The sequence below is a fragment of the Cervus canadensis genome, chromosome 12, assembly GCF_019320065.1.
Source record: "Cervus canadensis isolate Bull #8, Minnesota chromosome 12, ASM1932006v1, whole genome shotgun sequence".
Classification (NCBI taxonomy): domain Eukaryota; kingdom Metazoa; phylum Chordata; class Mammalia; order Artiodactyla; family Cervidae; genus Cervus; species Cervus canadensis.
Window position 1 is genome coordinate 13014742 of NC_057397.1, and position 23248 is coordinate 13037989.

At 47.9% G+C, this 23248-nt stretch overlaps 1 protein-coding gene across 1 annotated transcript; it reads right to left on the reverse strand.

Moving 5' to 3' along the window:
* Positions 1-11064: 11064 nt before the first annotated feature.
* Positions 11065-22200, reverse strand: KLHL38 (kelch like family member 38). The gene is made up of 4 exons (XM_043483905.1): positions 21971-22200; positions 19912-21497; positions 13519-13624; positions 11065-12392 (listed from the first exon to the last, which is right to left on the reverse strand). Exons 2-4 carry the CDS (start codon positions 21337-21339, stop codon positions 12103-12105), a joined length of 1824 nt encoding a protein of 607 aa, XP_043339840.1. The 5' UTR covers positions 21340-21497; positions 21971-22200; the 3' UTR covers positions 11065-12102.
* Between the last annotated feature and the right edge of the window lie 1048 nt (positions 22201-23248).

Genomic DNA, 23248 nt, shown 5'->3' on the forward strand with positions numbered 1-23248 from the left:
CTCCAGGCAAGAATACTGGAGTGTGTTACCATTTCCTCCAGGGGATCTTCCCTACCCAGTGATCGAACCTGCATCTCCTGCATTGGCAGGCAGATTCTTTACCCCTAGTGCCACCAGGGAAGCCCTTATGGATGTTATCTCTTCTAATTCTTGCAGGAATCCTATGAAGGAGTTACTGCTTTTCTGTGGGTGCTGTAACAATCCCATGGTCTGAAACAATAGAAATATACTATCTCAAGTTCTGGAGTCCAGAAGTCCAAAGTCAGGGTATTGGCAGGGTTGCTCCCCTTCTAGAGGCTTTAAATGAGGAAGGACTCTTCCCGTTTCTGATGGCTTCGGGTGTTCCATGGCTTGTGGGCTGTGTAACTCCAGTCTCTGCCTTCATCTTTGTCTCTGTGCCGCAAATCTCCCTCACCCTTTCTCTTAAAGGACACTTGCCATTTGATTTATGATCTGCCTAGTTAATCCGGGATTATCTCATCCTGAGATCCTTTATATAACTGCATTTGCAAAGATCTTTTTTTTTCCAAATAAGGTTTTATGTTTTGGGGCCATGATTCAACCCACTACAGTGAGATAGCATCATCATCTCCATTTTACCACAGGGGACCCTGATGCTCAGACAGGTTAAGAGATGTCCCCAAGGCCACATAGCTACAGATGGCTCTTTGTAATGCATCATATTTAACAGCAGAAATGATATTAATGGTCAACCCACAGATAGCACTTATGTATATTAATTCAGTTAATCCTCGGAAAAACTCCATGAGGAGGCACGTGCTATCATAATCCCTAATTTAGAGAGGAGGAAACTGAGAAACAGAGAGCTTGGTTAATTTTCTCAGGGCCCGACAGCCAGGCACTTTGGCTCCATCTGTGCTCTCGTCCACTCAGAAACTGCCATATAGCCTCCTCTGCAGACACAAATGGTCACCACACAAAACACTGAGATGTTTTCAGTGGTGACTGGAGAGTCTCAAAATGCAGTTCTGAAAGATGGGTGCCTAAGATCTAGTGGGGGAGACAGACTGTGTGCTCAGTTACTTCAGTTGTGTCTGACTCTTTGTGACCCCTTGGACTATAGCCTGCCAGGCTCCTCTGTCCATGGAATTCTCCAGGCAAGAATACTGGAGTGGGTAGCCATTTCCTTCTCCAGGGGGTCTTCCTGACCCAGGATCGAGCCCGCGTCTCTTTCATCTCCTGTATTGGCAGGCAGATTCTTTACCACTGCACCACCTGGGAAGCCCCAGACAGACAGACTGTAGGCAAGATTACAGATCCATGGGGCTGTGCCAACCCTGGGGTACTGGGGACTCCGCTCTGGACATGGGAGGCCTCAGTTCCTGTCTCTGGGCTCTCACCTCCTGGCGAGCTGCCCCAAGGTAAACCTCCCTGCGCCTTTGTCCTGCGCTTCTCTGCTGATGGCACCGTCATCCTGATAGTCAGTCAAGCTAGCAACTGTGTGCTGTCTCTTCCTTGTTCCCCACCTCCTCCCCTTTGTGCATCAGTCACTGTCCAGCTCCCTGTGGATTCTGTTACCTTGTTTCCTAAGTCCCTGCTGTTCTATTAACAGCTGTAGCTCATCCTGGGATGGGAATAGCCGCACGTCTAAACTCTCCATCCTTCCCCTGGCTGCCTGCAGAGTGGTCTTCCTGCAGCCCTCCCCTGGAGGGGTTGAGCATTCATTTGTTGAGCAAACCTGTGTTGGTTACCTTCTCTGTGTCAGGAACCAAGGAGACAGATGTGGCCAAAGCAACCCTGTTCTTCGTCCTCATGGGACTTCCATTTGGGTGAGGGCATCAGCTAAATAAAGTCAGGAAAGCAAATTAAACAATAAACAGTTATGATTAAAGGTATGAAAGCTAGACAAAGGGGTGAGAAAGAATAATGCAGTGGGTGGGGTGGAGGCTGTATTTTATTGTAAACAGTTGATTTTTTTCTTTTTTTGGCTTTACAGCATGCAGGATCTTAGTTCCCTGACCAGGGATGGAACCCTATCCCCTGCATTGGAAGTACAGAGTCTTAACCACTGGACTGCCAGGGAAATTCCAGAAGGTATTTTATATAGGGTTTCAGGAAGGTGCTGAGGTGAATCTGGAAGAGTCTTGTGATACCTGAGACAGGTAATATGGGTACAGTGCTTAGTAAGGGGGCAGTAAATGTTAGTCATTGTCATTCATGGATTACTTCACTCAGCAAACATTTTCTGAAGGCTAATTTTTATACTGGCTTCCCTGATGGCTCAACAGGTAAAGAATCTGACTGCTAATGCAGGAGATGTGGGTTCAATCCCTGGTCTGGGAAGATCCCCTGGAGAAGGAAATGGTAACCCACTCCAGTATTCTTCCCTGGATAATCCCATGGACAGAGGAGCCTGGCAGGCTACAGTCCATGGGATCTGAAAAGAGTTGGACACAATTTATCAACTAAAAAGCAACTGTTACACCTATGTGCTCAGACCCTGGTGGTCTCAGTCTCAAGTGGAGAATTATCTGGGCCTTCTCAAATCCACTAGCATTCTTAGTTTTGCCCTGCAGATAAGTTAAGTCAAACACATCTATAGCCAAAGTGGGAATTAATTCTGTTTTCTTCTCCAGCACTTCACAAAAGATAAGTGTCTCAGAGCCTCCGCTAATGAATTCTACTATTTTCTCCTCAGTCTTATCTTGAGTATAGATGTCTCCACGTTGCCTCACTTCTAGGCTGTCTCAGAGGGTTTTGATTTTGCAATTGCCCTGGGGTGGCCTCTGGGCTCTGAATGTGAGGAGAGCCAGAGGGTCTTTTGGGGAAATTGCAGAAGCAGCCTCCAGTTTTGAACAGGACCAGGCTCTTGTGCTTGCATCTCCCTAACTTACAAACACTTGGGATTCTTGAATCTCTGTCCTCAAATCACCATTTTCTGGACCATCAACTTGTTCTGGGAGCATCACTGGGGATTTCTGGACTGTAGGTCCTGGAATCCTAATTAAATCAAACAAGTGAAATGAAAAAGAAAAGAGACTTGTGGATATCTTTAGGGAAAACAAAACCCAAACTCCCTGCATGAGGAGAATGACGTGGTGTTTGAACGGGAGACTAGAATTCCTATAAGATTGCGTGAGAGCTGACATTTCAGAAACCAGATCCCTCCCTCCAGCCCCCTCAGCACTGGCTTCTGCGTTAAGGTGCAGCCTCTCACAACGTCACCCCAAAGGCTTATGTTGGCTAAACCGAGAATAGGACGTGGTGGTGAGATTGTGCTAACAGATGAGTTCTCTTAGATCATTTCTCCTGCCTGATCCTGGGCTTCTCCTCGCAGACCCTGATTCCTTCTTAATAGGCATTTGGCAAAAGTTGCTCACCTTGGGATTTGGGGAAGCTGCTCGAAAGCTCTATCTTGTATACACTGACCGTGGAGTCCATTAAAGAGTTGCTAGTCCCTATGAAATGGTTTGGTGGTGGTTTAGTCACTCAGTTGTGTCCAACTCTTTGACCGCATGAACTGTGGCCCACCAGGCTCCTCTGTCCATGGGATTCTTCAGGCAAGAATACTGGAGTGCATTGCCATTTCCTTCTCCAGTGAAATGGTTTAGTTCAGTTCAATACACATTTACTGAGTACCTTCTCTGACATGGTCCCCACCCATGATATGCCCCTGATGAAAAGGGAAGATGAGGAGGTGTCTGTCATGGTGACCTAGCCTGGGACCGAGGATGGTGCAGGTCATCAAGATGCCTTCTGGGGAGAGATGTTGTCTATGTGGGATATATAATGGCTTCTCCCCAAATTCATGACAACTCAGAACCTCAGAATGTGACCTTGGTTGGAAGTAGGGTCTTTGCAGACGTAATAAGATAAGGGTCGAGATGCGATCATACGAGTTAGGGTAAGCCCCAATCCAGTAAGAGACAGAGGAGGACATGCAGAGAAGGTTGTGTGATGATGGAGGCAGAGATTGGAGCAATGCAGCCACCAGCCAAGGAATGGCAGTGTTTTCCAGGAGCCCCTAGAAGCTGGAAGAGATGAGGCAAGATTCTTTCTTAGAGCCTTCAGAGGGAGCCCAGCCCTGCCGATACCTTGATTTTGGATTTCCAGCCTCCAGAACGTGGGAGAACAAATTTCTGTTGTTAGAAGCCGCTGAGTAGGTAGAGTTTGTTATGGCAGCCTTGGGAACCTCTGGGAGCCAACACAGTGTCTGAGCTGAGTCCTAAAGGAGGTATCAGAGTCTTGCCCTCATTCCCACACTCTTTCCCCAGGTTGGAGCACATGCAGTTGGGAAAACTCCGTTGGTCTGTGACAGCAGGAGCCTCATTCACCTTCTTACCACTGTGCCTGGCATGTAGGGGTTTCTGCTCAGTACTTGTTGAATGCATAACAGCTTATAAGTGAATGAATGAAGAAGAGAGCAGTGCTCTCAAAGGAGGATCAGTGAGCAAGAGGAAGGAAATGGGTTTTTAGGTGTGAGAAACTGTGGCAGCCAGAGGGGAGGGGCTGCTGAGGGTTATCTGTGTCAATTGCTTCTCCTTGGTCCAAGTGGGTACTGAGTGAAGTTTTTCATGGGGGACGTGCAGACTGGCCAGTGAAGAAGACAGAGAAATACCTAATACAGGGGAAGAGAAGGGAACTTGACTGTGTCCATTGTTCACTCAGTGTCAGACACTGTACTGTGTCTGTTAATGGCCATCATCTGTCTTGTCGTTCTCCAGACAATCCCTCAGGTAGGTAAAAGTCCACCCATTTTCCAGATGTGGAAACTGAGGCTCAGAGAAGTGAAGTAGCTTGTTAGAAGTTGCACTGCCAGGGAGTGACAGACCCTGAATCCAGGCCCAGGTCTCTCCTGCTCCCACATTTCTGTTCCTGCTTCCACAAATAAATAATTGTGCAAGGGAAGGTCGTTGGGGTCCCTGAGGCTGGGGAAGGACGCAATGCTGTCCAAGTCCAGATGACTAGATTGAGTGAGGGGAAGGGGTAGATTCTCTGAAAAGTGATCCAGGTGGGTATGTGGAGTGCTGGGGACCTGGATCACCTGAAGGCCATCAGCTGTGCCATTTTGAATAGTGTTCCCGGGGTTAAAATCAATGTCATTTTCTTCCCCATAATATTTCATTCTGCTTTAGTCTCTGTTTTTCATTGTTCTCAGGTCAGTCTGCAATAATAATTTTTAAAACTTAAGCACCATCGGGGTTCATTCCTGAGTTAAATGCACCAATGCATCTGATAATTAAGCCCTAGTTCTCACCCACAGCAGCACGAATACCCCAGTGGTGTTTAGGGCCTGTTCGTCTGCGCAGGCACTCATTCATTCCACAAACACTTCAGCGTCGTCTGAGTGCCAAGTATGATTGTACTTGGCCCAGAGGTTTGTAGGGCACTGAGAATCTGTCTTCGCCTCCATGAAGAGCACCCCTTCTGGTTTCATTCCAGGTCTCTATGGTGCTATAATATGAAAAGAGCTGGAATAAAGGGAGGGAGGGAGAGGGAAAGGTGGGTAGAAAAGTTAGAAAGGGATCCATGGAGGAGGTGAAGGCCAAGTCAGAGTTCAGTAGGTAGGGCTGGGGGAGGCATTGGAGCAGAAGAAGTACCATGTGGAAAGGCCTGGGGTGTGTCGGAGCTGTGTGGAGAGGGTGGTGTCAGACGTACTGAGAACACGTTTGAGTCTAGCCAGTTATCATCCTCCTCAGGGTGTGACAGAGTTTTACTATAGGCGGCAAAGGTGAACTTAGTCTCCAGGGGTTCTTGGTTTTTAAAAGGTGGATATTTGGGGCTTGCTCTTGTTCATCAGACAGAGCATGTGCTCATGCTCGGTCACACAGTTGCGTCCGACTCTTTGGACCCCATGGACTGTAGCTCACCAGGCTCCTCTGTCCATGGAATTTTCCAGACAAGAATACTGGGGTGGATTACCATTCCCTCCTCCAAGGATCCCTCCCACCCAGGGATCGAACCCACGTCTCCTGCGTCTCCTGCATTGGCAAGCAGATTCTTTACTACTGAGCCACCTGGGAAACCCTCATCAGACAGAGTGGATATAAAAGGGGATGAAGCAGGATTATAAGGGAGAGGCCATCTGGAGGGGAGACTGGACCCTCCAGGAGGGGGTTCACCTTCTGAGTCACCACCACTCATGGGGACGAGAGTCAGGAAGGGTCTGCATGGGGTGGGGCCAGGATGCCAGCAACTGTCTCTCACTGGGGCCATGTAGCTCTGCCAGGGGACCGCCGATGTCGTGTCTGCTGGTCATTTCCTGGTCAGTGTGTGGCCTGATGGTGGTCTCAGCACAGCAGACGTCCTTACAAGATGCCTGCTGGGAGCCAGGGTTACGCGGGGGGGACATGTCTCGGAGCTGGCAGCCCTTCCTGCGCCCCACTTACTCCTCCCCTGCTGCAGTTTCTTTCCTCGGATGCCGTTTTCTCCGCTAGTCGCTCTCCTGCTCCCTGGTGTGTGTTGGGACAGGGTGTTTGATGTTTTTGTTGAAGTTTTCTTGCTTCACCCTCACTCTGCTTCATTTCCCCCTCTTCCCTTGTTGCCTGTTGAGATGATTAGTCAGCCTAGTTGACATGTTTCCACTTAAAATGTTTCACTGCTCCTGGCTAAATATATTTTGACCTCAGCTCTGGACCGTGACTCTCTCCTCGACCAGCAAGACTGAGGACACTTTGTGCCAAAACCTTCTCTCTCTCTCGTGTTGGTCTGAGTTTACCCTCAGCAGATGGGAAAGGAGTCTTCACGTCCTGAGGGTCATTTTGCAGCCCAGCTCAGATGTGGGGCTTGACCTCGGGAGGCCCAGGTGTGTGGCATGCACCTGTCACAGAGGCATCTGATTGGACTCACGGAGCTGGCCTGCGATGTGTGTCCTAAATGGGTTTGGCTGCGGGACATCTTTCTTTATAAATCCCAGCAGGCAATTTACATAGTTTTGTTGCCCCAGGGAGACTTGGACGAGCTCTGAGTAGCCACAGACTCTGGCAGCTTATTAAATATTGGATGGAGACGAAGGGAAAAGAAAGTCAAAGCATTAGCAAGTCTCTGACAGAAGGATTGTTGGAGGCCACAGAAGGAGTTTATAGATGGCAAGACGCCTCCTTCTAATTCCAGGCAAATAGGGCCCTCTGGACAAAGCCTCCAGGCTTGACTGAGGTAGGCTATGCCACCCAGAGTCTCCAAATTTGATTTACGAGGGGAAAGGAGAGGGAAAGAGGGAGGGACAGAGGGTTCCCTTAGCAGAGGGCCTGGGGGAGCTTAAAGTAGTGCTTGTGCATACTTACCTCTGCGTTTGAGATGGAGATCTCAGAGATGGTGTTGATTCAGCCTCTGTGTTCATTTACTAATTCTTTCATCCACTCATCGCATGTTTATCGAGGATCTATAATCCATGTGGCTAACACTGAGTCCAGCCAGCCCTGGCTCTGGGAATGCAGAGGAAAATGGGACAGATGTAAGACTATAGAGGGGAAGATGATGATCCAATTATCATCATAGGGTGATGATAGTTATCATAGGGTGATATTATCATCAGTTCAGTTCAGTCACTCAGTCATGTCCGACTCTTTGTGATCCCATGAACCACAGCACACCAGGCCTCCCTGTCCATCACCAACTCCTGGAGTCCACCCAAACCCATGTCCACTGAGTCAGTGATGCCATCCAACCATCTCATCCTCTGTCGTCCCCTTCTCCTCCTGCCCTCAATCTTTCCTAGCATCAGGGTCTTTTCAAATGAGTCAGCTCTTCACATCAGGTGGCCAAAGTATTGGAGTTTCAGCTTCAAAATCAGTCCTACCAATGAACACCCAGGACCGATTTCCTTTAGGATGGACTGGTTGGATCTCCTTGCAGTCCAAGGGACTCTCAAGAGTCTTCTCCAACACCACAGTTCAAAAGAATCAATTCTTCAGTGCTCAGCTTTCTTTATAGTCCAACTCTCACATCCATACCTGACCACTGGAAAAACCATAGCCCTGACTAGACACACCTTTATCATAGTGTCAAATAATCATAGGGTGAGGGTTTCAAAGGGGTCATATCAGAGACAAGAGGGTCATTTAATAGGAGAGTTGACCCAGGCTGGGGTGGTGGGGGCCATGGAAGACCTCCTAGATGCAATGACTTTTAAATCTGGAGTGTTAAGTATAAGTTTAAATTACATTAGGTGAAGAGGTGAGGGAGGTGGTGTGTATTAGGCTGGGGCAAGAACAAGTGTAAAGGCCCTGTGGCAAGAGAGAGGAGGGGGACTAAGAAAGGATGACTGAAGCAGAGATGACTGTGGGGAGCAGGGAAAGCAAAAGATGAAGTCAGAGAGACAGGCAGGGGCTGGGTCAGAGAAGCCCTGGAGGCTAAATAAAGGCTAGATTCATGCGAAGGTCTCTGAAAGACTTACCATCATTTTGAACAGGAAAGTAACATGATCAGAACTGAATTTTTAAAAGAATACTCGCCTGTTATTTGAGGAACGATCAGAGGGACAGGAATGAAAGCAGTGAGTCTATTGGGAGGCTGGTAGGAGGAGGGGATGGTTGCACTCAGAGAAGCAGCGATGGAAACAGAGGGGGCAGAGGTATTGGTGGTCTATTTCAGGGGTGTCATCTGGTGACAGGACCAGATAAGGATGGATCAGATGCAGGCCATCAGCAGAGACTCCAGGGAGCAAACCACATGGTTATGACCTGGGCAAGCATTTTCTGATGGAGGGCACAGCAAGCTTGGAAACAGAAAGTGGAGAATTGCTGGAAATGTGTGAGCTGGAGGCTGAGGCTGAACAAGAAATGGGGGACATACTGGGAGGTGAGATCAGGAGATGAGCTCAGGAGATGAGAACAGAGAGGGGGCTGGGGCTGGTGGGGGAGTGAGCTTGCGGGTTCCTGCAGGCGGCCTGAGACGGCTGGGAAGGCTCTGGAGGGAACAGGGGAATGATCGATTCTGTCTCACTTTTGTGTGTAGCAAAGGTCACTCCAGGTACATTGCAGGCAGGAGGAGAAGGGGACGACAGAGGATGAGATGGGTGGATGACATCACTGACTCAGTGGACATGAGTTTGCGTAAACTCCAGGAGTTGGCGATGGACAGGGAGACCTGGTGTGCTGCGGTCCGTGGGGTCGCAAAGAGTCGGACACAACTGAGCGACTGAACTGAACTGAACTGAATTGAACTGAAGGGCACTCAGGCTGCTGTGTTGAGAAGAGGTTCAGGGGCAAAGTGGAAGCAGAGAGGCTGGTGAGGAAACGATGGTGATGGTTTAGCTGGAATCAAGGTGACGGCCAGGACCAGAGGCAGAGCTGTGGGTGGTGAGGCACTGTCAGTCTCTGGATATTCTTGGAACAAACAGAGGGAGGTGTGAGAGAAAGAGCCAAGAGGAGTGTCTGAGACTGTGGGCCTGAGAAACTGGGAGAGGGTATTGCTCTCTCCCAGAATGGAGAAGCCTATGGGAGGGGTCATCTTGGAGAGAAAAGAGTGATCTTGAACATGTTTAGTTTGAAGTGTCTCCTTAACATCAACATGGAGATGCAGGGCAGGCAGTGGGGACTAGAGACAGAGAAAGCTGTCGGTCAGCAGTAGTGGGGCAGTGTGGACGGCCAGGCCCTGGGTGAGCTCGTGCACCCGGGGAGTGATGTGCTAAGTTGCTTCAGTTGTGTCTGACTCTTTTCGAGGCCATGGACTGTAGCCTGCCTGGCTCCTCTGTCCCTGGGATTCTCCAGGTAAGAATACTGGAATGAGTTGCCATTTCCTCCTCCAGGGGATCTTCCTGACCCAAGAATCAAGCCCACATCTCTTATGTCTCCTCCATTGGCAGCTAGGCTCTTTATCCAGGGAGTGACAGTAGATCCAAAACAGTTCTCAGGGCTAAGCACTGAGGTTAGTAAAGCACCACATATTAGTCTCCAAGAAAACAAGTAGACAGAGTGAACTGCAGGGAGAAGGAAAGAAGTAAGAGAGAGTGGTTGTTCCAGAGGCCCAGAGAGGAAGGTATTTCAAGGTGCAGGGAGGGTCCGCTGTGTCATATGCTGCTGACCAGTCAGGTCAGATGAGAAGGGAAAGTGGGCTCCTTGTGTGGGTGCTTATGGAGTCACTGGTCACCTTCATGGGTACAGGGTCAGGGGAGCGGTGAGACTGACAGCCTACATAGAGAGGTTCAAGGAGAAAAAGCTGGAGTAAGGCCGCCAACAGCTCAGGCGCTGACCATCTGGGGAGGGTGTCTGGACAGCAGGGCAGAGGGTGGCACCCCCAGAGGGTGGTCTGGGGAGCAGGGCAGAGCTTCTGACCTCAGCGGGAGGAGGAGTGTGAAAACTACAAACTGGGAGGAAGTGAAAAGTCCAGACCATGGTCCTGGAGAGCCAGGTGGGGAGGAAGGCTTCAGCTGGGGGGCACCGGGATGCAGGCTTAGGGCAGCAAGACCCATTCTGGACACTTCCCTTGGTGGGGAGAGGACGTGGCCTCCACCGCTGGGCTGGGGCGGGGCCGGCAGGACAGGATGGGACTGGGAGCAGCACGTGAAGGTCTTCAGTGCCCGTGACTGAAAGGTGGTGGTTCTGGACCTGAGTGCATGCATGTTAGTCATCTGGGACGCTCTTCAAAAGTACAGAGCTCTGGGGACTTCCCTGGTGGTCCAGCGGTTAGGACGCCGTACTTTCATTGCCGAGCCGGGCAAGGGTTCAGTCTCTGGTTGGGGAACTGAGATCCTGCAAGCTGCGTGGTGTGGCCGAAAAAAACAACAACCAAAAAAAAAAACCAAAAAACAAAACAACCAGAGCTCTGACCCTGCCTCTGAGAATCCACATCTGTGCATCCTCAGTGAGGCTCGGCCCCATTTTCAGACTTCTTCCCAGGTGATTGTAATGTGCCAGCAGCTTCAGCTAATTCCCACGTGTGGGACTGAGCCAGCGTGGAGACACTTTGAGAGAAAGAGGGCCATAGGCACATGGCCAGCCTTGGCATTGGAATTGGCCACGATTGCGGTAAACTCTGAAGGAATTTTTTGGCTTTCCTTAGGACAGCAATTCTTATAACATTTACCAAAATGAAAATCTTGATAAATTCTGCAGGTTTATAACTCCCCAGAGGCTGGAGAAAAACATCACTTGGCAGCAGAAACACACTTTATTTTTTATTTTTTTGTGGTGGTGCAGATAATTTTGCAAATACTAGATACTGAATTTCACATACTCTTCTGGCATTCCAATGCCCTACATCCTAGAATGCAGAGAAATAGTGTGTGGATGTGCTTAGTCACTTCAGTTGTGTCTGACTCTTTGTGACCCCATGGACTATAGCACGCCAGGCTCCTCTGTCCATGGGATTCTCCAGGCAAGAATACTGGAGTGGGTTGCCATCTCCTCCTCCAGGGGATCTTCCCCACCCAGGGATTGAACCCACATGTCCTGCGTTGGCAGGTAGATGCTTTACCTCTGAACCACCTGGGAAGCCCACAGAGAAACACAGTCAAGGACCGTTGTTCCTGATGCCCCCTGGAAGAAGGGCTTCCAGGGACCCTGCTGGGTGTCTTTGCCCTCCCATTCTGAATTTCCAGGATGTTCTGGAAAGATGTGGTTTTGTGAGCTTAGCATTTATTTCTTGCACTGGGAAACTACTTCTATCCATTATGCTCAGTTTAGATAGGTTGTCAGCAGCGACTGTTAGCCCCACCTTGGCCTGTAGAGACACAATCTAGGACAAGCCAACTATAGCAGCACAGTCACTGGAAGTGGTGATTGGCTCAAGAGGGAGGCTTGGAATTCAAAAAGGGCCAATCCGCATTGTTCTGGGGGAGCAGTTATTATATGGATAATGGTAAAGTTCTTTTCTGAAGCTAGACAGTGTGGGTCTGGATTGATCAGTTGCCATTGTTCCCACACGGTGTGGATAAAGAAGCCGTACAGATGAGGTAGAGGAGGAGGGAGGCAGAGAGAGAGAGAAAGAGAGGAAAGACAGAGAGACAGAGATCGAGCAAGAGACAGAGAAACAGAGCTCTGTCAGCAGCGTGCTTGGTCCCAGGCCTCTGGGCTCTGGAACTTTCCATCCTGTTAGCGCCCCCGGCACCCTGCTCGGGTTAAGCTTTTTGGAGGTGGACTCTGTCTCTTGCAACCAGAGCATGTTGACCAGGGCAGATGACTTCTCAGTTTCTCGAGGACCTCAGGGGACGGTGGAGTGGTGGGGGATGCACTGCAGGGTGAGGCAGGCGTGGTCAAAGAGCTTGTGAGGCAGCTGCCCCTGGGACGCCCAGGTGTCCGTCTCGGGGTCGTAGCAGTCGAAGGAGGCCGAGTCCTCGATGCTGCAGTCCGTGGTCAGCCGCCGCCCTCCCGTCACGTAGAGCTTGTTTCCCATCACCGTGGCCCCATGGTGCATCCTCCGGTCTTTCATGTCCGCGCATTTGACAAATTTGTTGGACTGAGGGTCATAAGCAAGGATCCTCCTTGTGTAACCTGAAAACCAAATGGCATATCGAGAAGGCCGGCGATGCTTATTTGGGACTGGAGGTGGGTGGTCTGGGGACCTGTCTAATCTCTGCCATTGCCTAACCCTGAGGCTGTACTTTGAACTAAAGCGTGGAATGTTTCATTAAGCTGGTGTCTGGACCTGGATCTATCTGACTTGAGTCTCTGCGTCTTTTTTCTTTTTTTATTTTTGGTCATGCTGTGTGGAATGTGAGATCTTAGTTCCCCAACCAGGGATTGAGCTTGTGCCCTCTGCGGTGGAAGTGTGGGGTCTTAACCACTGGAGTGCCAGGAAAGTCCCAAGTCTCACATCTTAACTCAAAGTTAAGGCAGCACACATGTCATTCTTAAATTGAGAACTGAGATTCCAGTGGCCTCTCAGCTTCATTGGCTTTTTCATCTTTCACATATGCTCATTCAAGAGCCTTAACTATTCCAAGAAGGAGCTTTGGGAACTCAGAAATGAGTCCCCACAGCAGCCTTATCTAGTGGGTACTTTTAGGACCCCCATTTTACAGATCAGCAAACACAAGCACAGAGATTAAAAACTTGTCTAAGAGCATACGTCCAGTTAGTAGCAGAGTCAGGGTTTGAACCCAGATCTATCTGCCCACCCCCCACCCCCCAAACCAGCCCTATTAACTGTAACATCCTGCAATTGCAGAGAAATTATCCCTTAGCAGCTAGTCTTATTTACAACAGCAAGTTAGTTTTTGAGTTTTTGCCCTGGGTCTGGGATGGTGCTAAGTGGTTTAGATAGGTGAGCACATTTTATGATCACAACTCTGTACATTATTTCATTTCTTTTTTACAGATAAAGACAGGGAGAGACTTCAGGATGAGTAAATAGCTTTGTCAAGTCGTCCACCCTTCCCTAGCTGGGTAGATGTGCTTTTATTTTATTTCCTTATTTTTTTAATTTTAGTTTTTATTTTATATTCGGGGGTATAGCTGACTTACAGTGTTGTGTTACATTCAGGTGGACAGCAAAGTGGTTCAGTTATGTGCTTTTAAAAAGGCTGTCTTATAGGACAACACCTGTCTATCAGTGACCCTTTTTCCATGAAAGATGCCAGGTTTGTGTCCGGCCTCGTGATCCTCCGTTCAAACTTACCTCCCACGATGACAATCCGCTCCCCAAGCACCACGGCAGGGGCACACACATTCTTGATCATTCTCGTCTCCATTTTGAACCATGTGTTTCTGGAAATGTGATACACCTGAGGGAGAAATAAAATCATGGCACTGCATTTTAAAGTGATATATGTTTTTAAGAAGTAGAAGTAGTAGTTAAGAGGGTAGAAGAGCAGTGATTTCTCTTTCTTTGCCTTTTTTCTCCGGTTCTGAAAACATAGGTATCTTACCATCAATAAACAAAATATAATTATGTAACAGGAAGAAGAAACTGTTACCAGAAATTGGTCTTTATGTGGCCTGTGAGCTCAGTGGCTGTGCTTCTGTGGACTGGACCGAGAATCATGCATTTGAGTTGATAGCATGTGTTTGCTCACCTTCTTGGAACATTTCTTTCTTTTCAATGAGAAATGGAGCAGCTTGGACTTGCATAAAACCAATGATCTTTGAATCATTTTTATTTCTGGCTTGTGTTTAGATTTCAACATGTTCCAGTGTATCTGAGAGGGTCTTAGGGCCAAGAAGAAATTTGGGTCTAAACGAGGAAGGCTTTTGAACAGGGCATGCCTGAAAGTCATTAGAATTGTAGGGGGAAAAAAAAAAAGGAAGCACGAGAAAAGGAAGAAAGAGTAAAGAGATAGGGGCAGGATTTCATGGCCTTGGTCTGGAACAGAGCAGCAAATCGTGATTCTCAGATGTGTGTGTGCGTGCTCAGCTGCTTCAGTCGGGTCCGACTCTTTGCGGCCCCATGGACTGTAGCCCATCAGGCTCCTCTGTCCATGGCATTATCCAGGCAAGAATCCTGGAATGGGTTGCCATTCCCTCCTCCAGGGGATCTTCCTGAACCAGGGGTCAAACCCGCGTCTCCTCGGACTTCTGCATCACAGGTGGACTCTTTACTGCAGAGCCACTGGGAAGCCTTCCCAGACATGTGCTCCTATTAAATCCCTTAGTTTAAAGTTTAAATATCAAATGTAAATTAGTTCATGAGACATATGAGATGTACGTCACGTAAGAAAAGCAGGAACAAAAACTTTCCAATATTCTTCACTGAAAATTCTTTCTGTGTGAAATATAATTGCCACCATGTTCAGTTCAGTCACTCAGTCTTGTCTGACTCTTTGGGGCCCCATGGACTGCAGCACGCCAGGCTTCCCTGTCCATCACCAATTCCTAGAGTTTACTCAAACTCATATCCATCAAGTCAGCGATGCCATCCAACCATCTCATCCTCTGTTGTCCCGTTCTCCTCCCACCTTCAGTCTTTCCTAGCATCAGGGTCTTTTCAAATGAATCTGTTATTTGCATCAGGTGGCCAAAATATTGGAGTTTCAGCTTCAACATCAGTCCTTCCAATGAATATTCATGACTGATTTCCTTTAGGATGGACTGGTTGGATCTCCTTGCAGTCCAAGGGACTCTCAAGAGTCTTCTCCAACACCACAGTTCAAAAGCATCAATTCTTCGGCGCTCAGCTTTCTTTATAGTCCAACTCTCACTTCCATAAATGACCACTGGAAAAGCCATAGCCTTGACTAGACGGACCTTTGTTGGCAAAGTAATGTCTCTGCTTTTTAATATTAAAGCCCTTATATTTTATCATTTTACCAAATTTGATCTTCACAACCTTCCTATGACGTGGATACCACTACTTTCCTCCATTTTTCATATTAGACCATTGAGGCTGAGAGAGGTTAAGTAACATGTCTAAGATCACACAGCTACACTGAGTGGAAGAGCCCGGAGTCCATGCTTTTATTCACCACACTCATGGCTCTGCTTGGGGCCATGGAAGTATGGTTTTTCTTTTCTTTTTAAAAGATTTAAAAAAATCGTGTACTACTCTAATTTGCATTTATTACAGTATTAGTAGTGTTTAAAGATATTTGGTGCTTAGTCAAGCTTCCCTGGTAGCTCAGCTGGTAAAGAATCTGTAGTGTTTAAAGATATTTGGTAACTATATTTTTGGCCACACCATGCAAAGCATACTGGATCTCAGTTCCTCAACCATGGCTCGAACCCATGCCCCCTGCAATGGAAGCTCAGAGTCCCTGGACCACCAGGGAAGTCCCTTTTGTAAGTTTTTAAAAATCAAAGTATAGTTGATTTACAATAATGTGTGAGTTTCAGGTATTGTTGGTTGTCTATTTTATATGTAGTAGTGTGTATATGTTAATCCCAGTCTCCTAATTTATTCACCTGCTTTCTCAGCTTTCTATACCCCAGCTTTCTTCTTTGGTAACTGTAAGTTTTTCTATGTTTTTGTGTTGTAAATATGTTCATTTGTATCTCTCTGTCTTTTTTTTTTTTTAAAGATTCCCCATATAAGTGATATTATATGATGTTTGTCTTTCTCTGTCTGACTTACTTCACTCAGTATGATATTCTCTAGGTCCATCCATGGTACACAAATGGCATTATTTCATTCTTTTTTATGGCTGAGTAATATTCCATCATATATATGTACCACAGGTTTATTCATTTGTTGATGAACATTTAGGTTGCTTCCATGTCTTGACTATTGTAAATAGTGCTGCAATGAATATTGGAGCCATGTATCTTTTTTTCCCCATGTATCTTTTTGAATTATGGTTTTCTCCAGATATATTACATGTCCACAAGTGGGATTGCAGGATCGTATGATAACACTATTTCCATTTTTTAAGGAACTTCCATACCGTTCTCCATGGGAATCCTTCGTGGCACATCGGTAAAGAATCTGCCTGCAGTGCAGGAGGTATGCATTTGATCTCTGGGTCAGGAAGATCCCATGGAGAAGGAAATGACACCCCATTCTTGCCTAAGGAATCTGATAGACAGAAAAGCCTGGCAGGCTACAGTCCAAGGGGTCGCAAGTGTTGGACATGACTTGGCAACGAAACCACCACCACCACCACCGCCTTACTGTTCTCCGTAGTGGCTGCAACAATTTACATTCCCACCAACAGCGCAGAAGGGTTCCTTTTTCTCCTGTGTGCCTTTTCTTGATGGAGGCTTTCGAGACTGAAGCTCTCTTGAAGTCTCTGTCAGTTCTCAAAGTTGTTGAACCATAGAAGAGGCCACAGCTAGAGACAGGGGCAACCACAATGGCTGGCAAGCCTTGTGTTTTAAACCATCTGCAAATATGCAGGTGACACTCTGAAAAATGAGATCCTTGGAGGAAAGCAAACACTGATTGCATTTTACTTGAGTAACTGCCTCCTGGCTTGCTCTTCTTTATCAGTTTAGAGGATGGTTTCAAAAATAGATTAAATGTTTGCTCACAATTCTCATGATACCCTCAGAGAGTCTGAAGCAAGGACAACAAAGGATGGTTTGTGACCCTGGAGGAAGTGATACTTTGTTATGGTAGAGGGTTTGCTTAATGCCCTCCAGTAATAGAAACAGAAAGAAGGCCAGGTAGACACACAATTTGCTCAGTAACCCCACCCTCCCCAAGGCAGTTTAGTCCTTTAAAAGAATGCTTGCATGCAGGTAAACCATCTGATGAAGAAATCTTTGTCCCTATATCTGAAAACCCAACCTTCCCCATCAAGTAACCCAAGCATTCATACTGAACTATATATCTGAATGAGTACAATTTCCATGACAAAGCTAAATGCTAAGTAGATAAGAGCTTCCAAACTGATACTTTTTCCATTTTCTCCTTCTCTGGACTGCAGGGTAAAAGGATCACTCACATGCTAGTGTTTTGGGTTTTGGTTTTCGGTTTTTTAAGATTCTTGTTTGATTGTCTTGTGCATTTCTGGATGAGTTAGCTTATAAAATCTTTTGAGTTTTGTATTTATTCTTAATAATTGATATCAATTTTGTAATGTGAAAATCATCAACATATTTGTTGACTTTATTTTGAAAAATAGTGTTTTTTTTTTTTTTAAACAGGAGGGGCTCTAGCTTCTCATAGAAGCACTTTGTTATAAATCTGAGTGGTATGGCCAGAGTTTGGAGGGGCACAGAACGTGTCTTTCTTGGCTCAAGTACACGAGTGAAATCTGGAACCGGCTTAGAATCTGCCTAGATGGTCAGGGAGGAGTGGGAAACATGGGCTGGAGAAGTGACGGGAAGAGAAAAACAAGGAAAGGATTGAATAGAAATGATCACTTTTCTCTGTCATCACTGGCACCAACTTAGCCCAAGTTGCCATCATCCCTTGCCTGGGCCTTTAGAAAGATCTGCCTTTGCCTATTCGGGCCTCCTCCAGTTCCCTCTTCATGAAACGTCCAAAGAAAAATCTAAAAATGTGAATTCGACTACTTCATCTGCACTGCTGCTCTCAGGATTGAACCCCAATTCCTTGATGAGGCCTGGAAAGCCAGACCAGCCTCATTAACACAAACACTCATCTCCTCAAGAATGTTCTAGAATTTCTGTAGGAAGGGCTCAGGGGCAGCAATCTGGGTAGAGGGAGCTGCTCACTATGACCTGGGAAGGGGCTGATGGAGATTACAGGGGGACTGACCATCCCCAGCTCCGCCTTGGTGCACAACCTTTCTGCCCCTTCCTCTGTGTTACAACCGTCTTGTCAAGCTTTTGGTTCCTCCAGGGGATGGGCTGCATCCCCTTTCTGCTTTAGGGTCTTCTGCCAGCTGTCCCCTTACCCAAGAACACCACCCCTCCCTCAGTAGAAGAGTCTGACTCCTGCTCCAGACAGCAGACTCATCTGCTCAGAGAAGCTGCCTGCCCATCTCGGTCCATGTCAGAGTCCTGTGTCCACCATGTGTCCTCTTCCTCTTATACCCTCCATCCTCACCTCCTTCTCTCTTCTCTTGCCTCTCTGCTAAAGTCCACTTAAACCAACCTCACAGAGTTCTCACCAAAGGCCTCTGAACCCTCACACCCTCCTAGATTCCCCCCAGACTGCTTTAGGGGGCCCCTTAGAGCACCCCTCTATTCAGCAACTGAATCGCAGTTCTCTCCTAAGCTCCTGGAGAGTAAGTGGGATTTACAGCTCATGCCCATGTCCCCAGGGTGCCCAGTGTAACTCCTCTAAATGAACAGAGGAGATCTCAGGGGCCTCCTTGATTATCTTTAGGAGAGGGACTTCCCTGGTGGTCCAGTGGTTGGGACTCTGTGCTTCCAATGCAGGGGGCTTGGGTTCAATTCCTGGGTGGGAAACCAAGATCCCACATGCCACATGTGTGACCAAAAAGTAAAAAAATAAAATAAAATAGAGGCCTTTTATTAAAGGTGAACTACAGAGATTAGAATGTGTATAAAGTTGGAAAACACTCAATATTCTGACATTTTGATTTTTATTAATAACACTTCTCAGGGAGCTTGTAAGTGAAATTGGCATCTACCTATCATTTAAGGCAGGGGTTTCACAACCTGGCCTGTACCTTAGAATCTCCTATAAACTTTAATAACACTGAATATCAGGATCCCACCCTTGGAGATTCAGATTTTGATTCAGCAGATCTGAGGTCTGGCTCCTGGACTTTTGGTAATAGACAATGGACCAGGGCTTGAGAATCTTCTTTTAAGGCCTTACTGATTTGGGTTAGAAGCATCTGCAATATTTCTATTTTGTTGTTGTTCAGTTGCTCAGTTGTGTCCAACTCTTTGGCCCCATGGACTGTAGCCCACAAGGCTTCTCTGTCCATGGAATTCTCCAGGCAAAAATACTAGAGTGGGTTGCCATTTCCTACTCCAGGGGATCTTTCTGACCCAGGGATTGAACTCATGTCTCCTTCTTGGCAGGCAGATTCTTTATCACTAAGCCACCTGGGAAGCCCTGTAGGACTTCACTATCTGGCATTTGATGTGTTCTAGCTAGATCCTTTAGATGTATCTGATGTACATTTGTATGTATTAATCTAACACAAAAGAATTCATAAATGGATAAAATCTTGTTGAAATTAAACTTTCTTCCTTCCTCCCTCCCTTCCTTCCTCCTTTTTCCTTTTCCTGCAACTAACAAGCATGTATTATATGGATGTATGTGCATATGTATGTGTATATGTGTATTCATGTATTTGTGTATATATACACGTGTTTGTGTGTGCACGTATGTATGCACACGCAGGTGCATCATGCACACACATGTACATGTATGTGTTCACGCAGTGCACACATGTGTGTATCAGTGTATGTCACGTATACGTTTGTACATATATGTGTGTGCATGCATGCACACATGTGTGTAGGTGTGTGTAGACATAGTGGGAAGAACCATTTACCTGGATACATGTATACGTGTGTGTGCATGCGCACAGGTGTAGTGGGAAGGACCATTTACCTGGATACATACATGCATACATGTATACGTGTGTGTGTGTCGGTGTGTGTAGGCATGGTGGGAAGGACCATTTACCTGGATACATGCATGCATAAATGTGTGTGTGTGTGCATGTATGTGGGAAGTACTGTTTACCTGGATAAGGCGCACAGGGTTCTGCATGACGTCCTCTCCTCCGAAAAGGTAGAGTCTCTGGTCTTTGACAGCGACCGCAGGGTGGAGAACCCCCACTGGCATGCTGGCCATCATCTCCCAGACGTTGCCGACACTGTCGTATCTCTCCATGGAGCCCATGACCTCGTGCCCCTCGCCAATCCCCCCAATGGAGAAGATGAAGTTCTTGTGGGCAGCGCTCCTGTGGGAGTAGCGGGCCACCAGCATGGGCTGCCCTGGCCTCCACTGGTTGAGCTTCAGGGAGAAGATGTAGACCTTGGCAGTGGGCACGCTCTTCCCCACAGCCATGCCCCCCAGCATGTAGACGCTGCGGTGCAGGGAGACGGCCGAGGCCTTATACAGGCGGGCCGGGAGTTTGGCAAGGCTCTGCCACCGGCCGGTCTGTCCGTCGTACAACAGGACGTCCCTGGTGGTCTGCTGGTTGTCCTTCCTTCCACCCAGGAGGATGAGGAAGTCTTGGTAAGAGTTTCTTGGCGGGACATGCCACAGAGGTTGGAGGCCCGCGGAACTAGTGGTACCATACAGAGAAAACACCTGCCTCTTGGCAGTCTCCAGGATGGTCTGGCAGGGGGGCGAGGACTGGAGGAGGGCGTCGTTGGCGATGAAGTGGTGGAAGAAGGCCGGGTGGACGTACTGCAGCCTGACCTGCTTGAACAGTTCCTGCACGTATCGCTTCCGGGTCTGGAGGTCATGCTTGATCCAAACCATGAGGGCCTCGAACACCTTCTCCTCCTCCCCGCACAGCCCATCGTCGCCCAGGTAGTCTCTCAGTTCCAAGGCACAGAGCTCCTTCAGGTCAGCCGACGCGGCCACCTCTGGGAAATACGTCAGGGCCACCTCCCTGGCTTTCTTCCGGAGGGTCTCACAGCTGAAGATTTCAGAGAGTCTGGTCATGCCCAGGCAGTTGCTGGGGGTCAGCTGGCTCTGGAGGAAGGAGGAGCAGGCCTCAAACAGCTTAGGGTACTGTAGCATGGATGCGGCCTCCATCAGGGGCAGGACGCTTTCCACAGTGATGTGCGCCTTGCCCGTGTACACATACAGGACAATTCGCTCCAGAGTCGAGGCGTCGACGCCTTTCAGCTGGACCTTGGCCTCTCGGCTCTCCCGGAAGTTGCTGCAGAACATGGCCCTGAAGTAGGGGCTGCTGGAGGCCAGCACGTTGCGGTGGCAGGGGACCTCCCAGGCCCCGGAGCAGATGCTCACGTCGGTCAGGATCCGATTTTGCCTCAAGTCATTGAGCTGCCTCAGCAAGTCAGAGGAGAAGTCATGGTCTTTGAAGAGGAGCCCCTCTGATGACTCCTCGTCCATCCTGCAAAGACGGGGAGAAGTCCCAAGAGGGAGATCGTCCTGGAGGGTTAAGCTGTGGAGGCTCCGAGACTTAGAGCACATCTGTCCATTCACTAAGATGTTTGTGGATACCGCCAAGAATATTGCTTGGTGAAGACTGGAAAATGGGACCACCTAATGCATGGGTCTCACAGCGAAAATCTCTCTATTGGGTTATGATTATTCTCAAAGATAACAGAGAACTACCATCTGCAGATAATCTGAAAAAAAAAAAACAAAGAAAAGAAAAAGAATTTTAAAAGAGAGAGAGAAGGTGGTTGGGTAAGTTGGGAGAGTCGAAGGTGGCAAGTGGTCACAGGGGCTGAAACGTTAGCTCAAAGCAAGATGACAGTTTGTGCATTTGAAGCAGAAGTCTATGAACATTTCTCCGGATTCTCAGCATATCTCTTACTTAGTACACTCATCCAAACATCTTTCCGGGTGTTAGTCATTCCCCACGGATGTCATGCTGGGGGCGTGGCCTCTGGTATCGGGACAGAAATGAGGGATGGAAATGGACCTTTGCGATGTTTTGTTTTTATTTTTAAACATGACCTCATGGAGTCTTGTGGGTATTGTTTTTAAAATGAGATAAATAGAAAGCAGAGACCAGACGATGCCCTGGGCAGGGTTTATTGGATGACATCTGGCCACCCGTCCACCTGCAGAAGAATTAAACATTAGAGCTATTTACCTCGTTTTCCTGCAGTGACAACCACCGATACCTGCCGCGGCTGGTCCCTCCGGAGACTTTCCACCTCTGGCTCCAAGTGAAACCATAAACCCAGGCCTTTCCTTAAGCTGGCAAATAATTTGTCCTGGGAGAATTCTGGATTTGTTTATGCTGAAGGCACTTTCACAGTGTTTTAGAGCTTTGTGAAAGAACTGCTGGGCAGAGAGACCGTGTATACATTCCAGGGCTAAGAATAGTTGCGTATGTACTTTCCACTGTTATGACATGTGACTTTCCATTTGCCTTTTGCAGCAACCCGAGGGCCTGTGGGGCCGGCGCATGCCCACATGCCTTGTTTCCTTGGCAAATGTTTACATGGGCAGAAATAGATTTGGAGGAACAGCTTCTCTTAGACAAGACTTTGCTGCCCACTTGGACACATCCCGAGTCTCTTGTCCTAAAAGTGCCTGGGAATTCTAGATGTCTGTAAACAGGTTGCTGTGACCTGGGAAAAGTCACTGAAGATAGTTCTGGGTGAGTTTAAGGTGGCAGATGGTCACAGGGAAGCCAGAACATGGGGGCCCAAGGGCATTGCTCAGTTGGTCTCTATTTCCTACCGTCTGCGGGCAGGATTGTTGGAGGAGGGCTGTGAGTTCCTCCTCCAGGCTCCAAGGGTGATGGTCTTTGTGATGAAGATTGTTTTAAATATTTGTGAAGCACACCCAGGGTTTCCAGACTTGGGGAAGACCAAAGCTTCATGGATCCTCCTTATCGCAGGGCCTTCTGTTTTAAAGTGGCCAGAGCAGTACTCTTGTGGATCACACCTGCTTCTCACCAGAGCCCTGCTGACTGTTCTTCAGTTCATTTAAAAAAAAAAATAGTTCAGTCTTGCTTTTCTGTTTTATTTTTCCAATTTTTCCCATCAGAGAGGCTTGAACTATAGGAAGGAGGCAAAGTATGTTGCTCCAGGAGCAGAGTGTGGGCAGAAGAGAGAGTGAGGATGAAAGGAAGGAGAAGAAAGAGGAGGGTGAGGAAGAAGAGGAGGAGAGTGCTGATGGTGATGGAGTAGGATGCAACCTCCAAATATAAGAATTAGAGCCATGCTGGAGGGCTGTAGAGCCGCCAGGGTGAGTTAAAGGGACCCTGAATCTATCCTGGCTCTGCGCTCAGGGAGGTCCTGATTGAGGGTACCAGCAGTGAATGATGGCAGGGAAGCCTGGCTTTTTCTCCTTCTCAAGTCTTGCTTGGACTATTGCAACAGTCGCTCCTAACCCTCGCTGCTTGTCTCTCCCTCCAGTA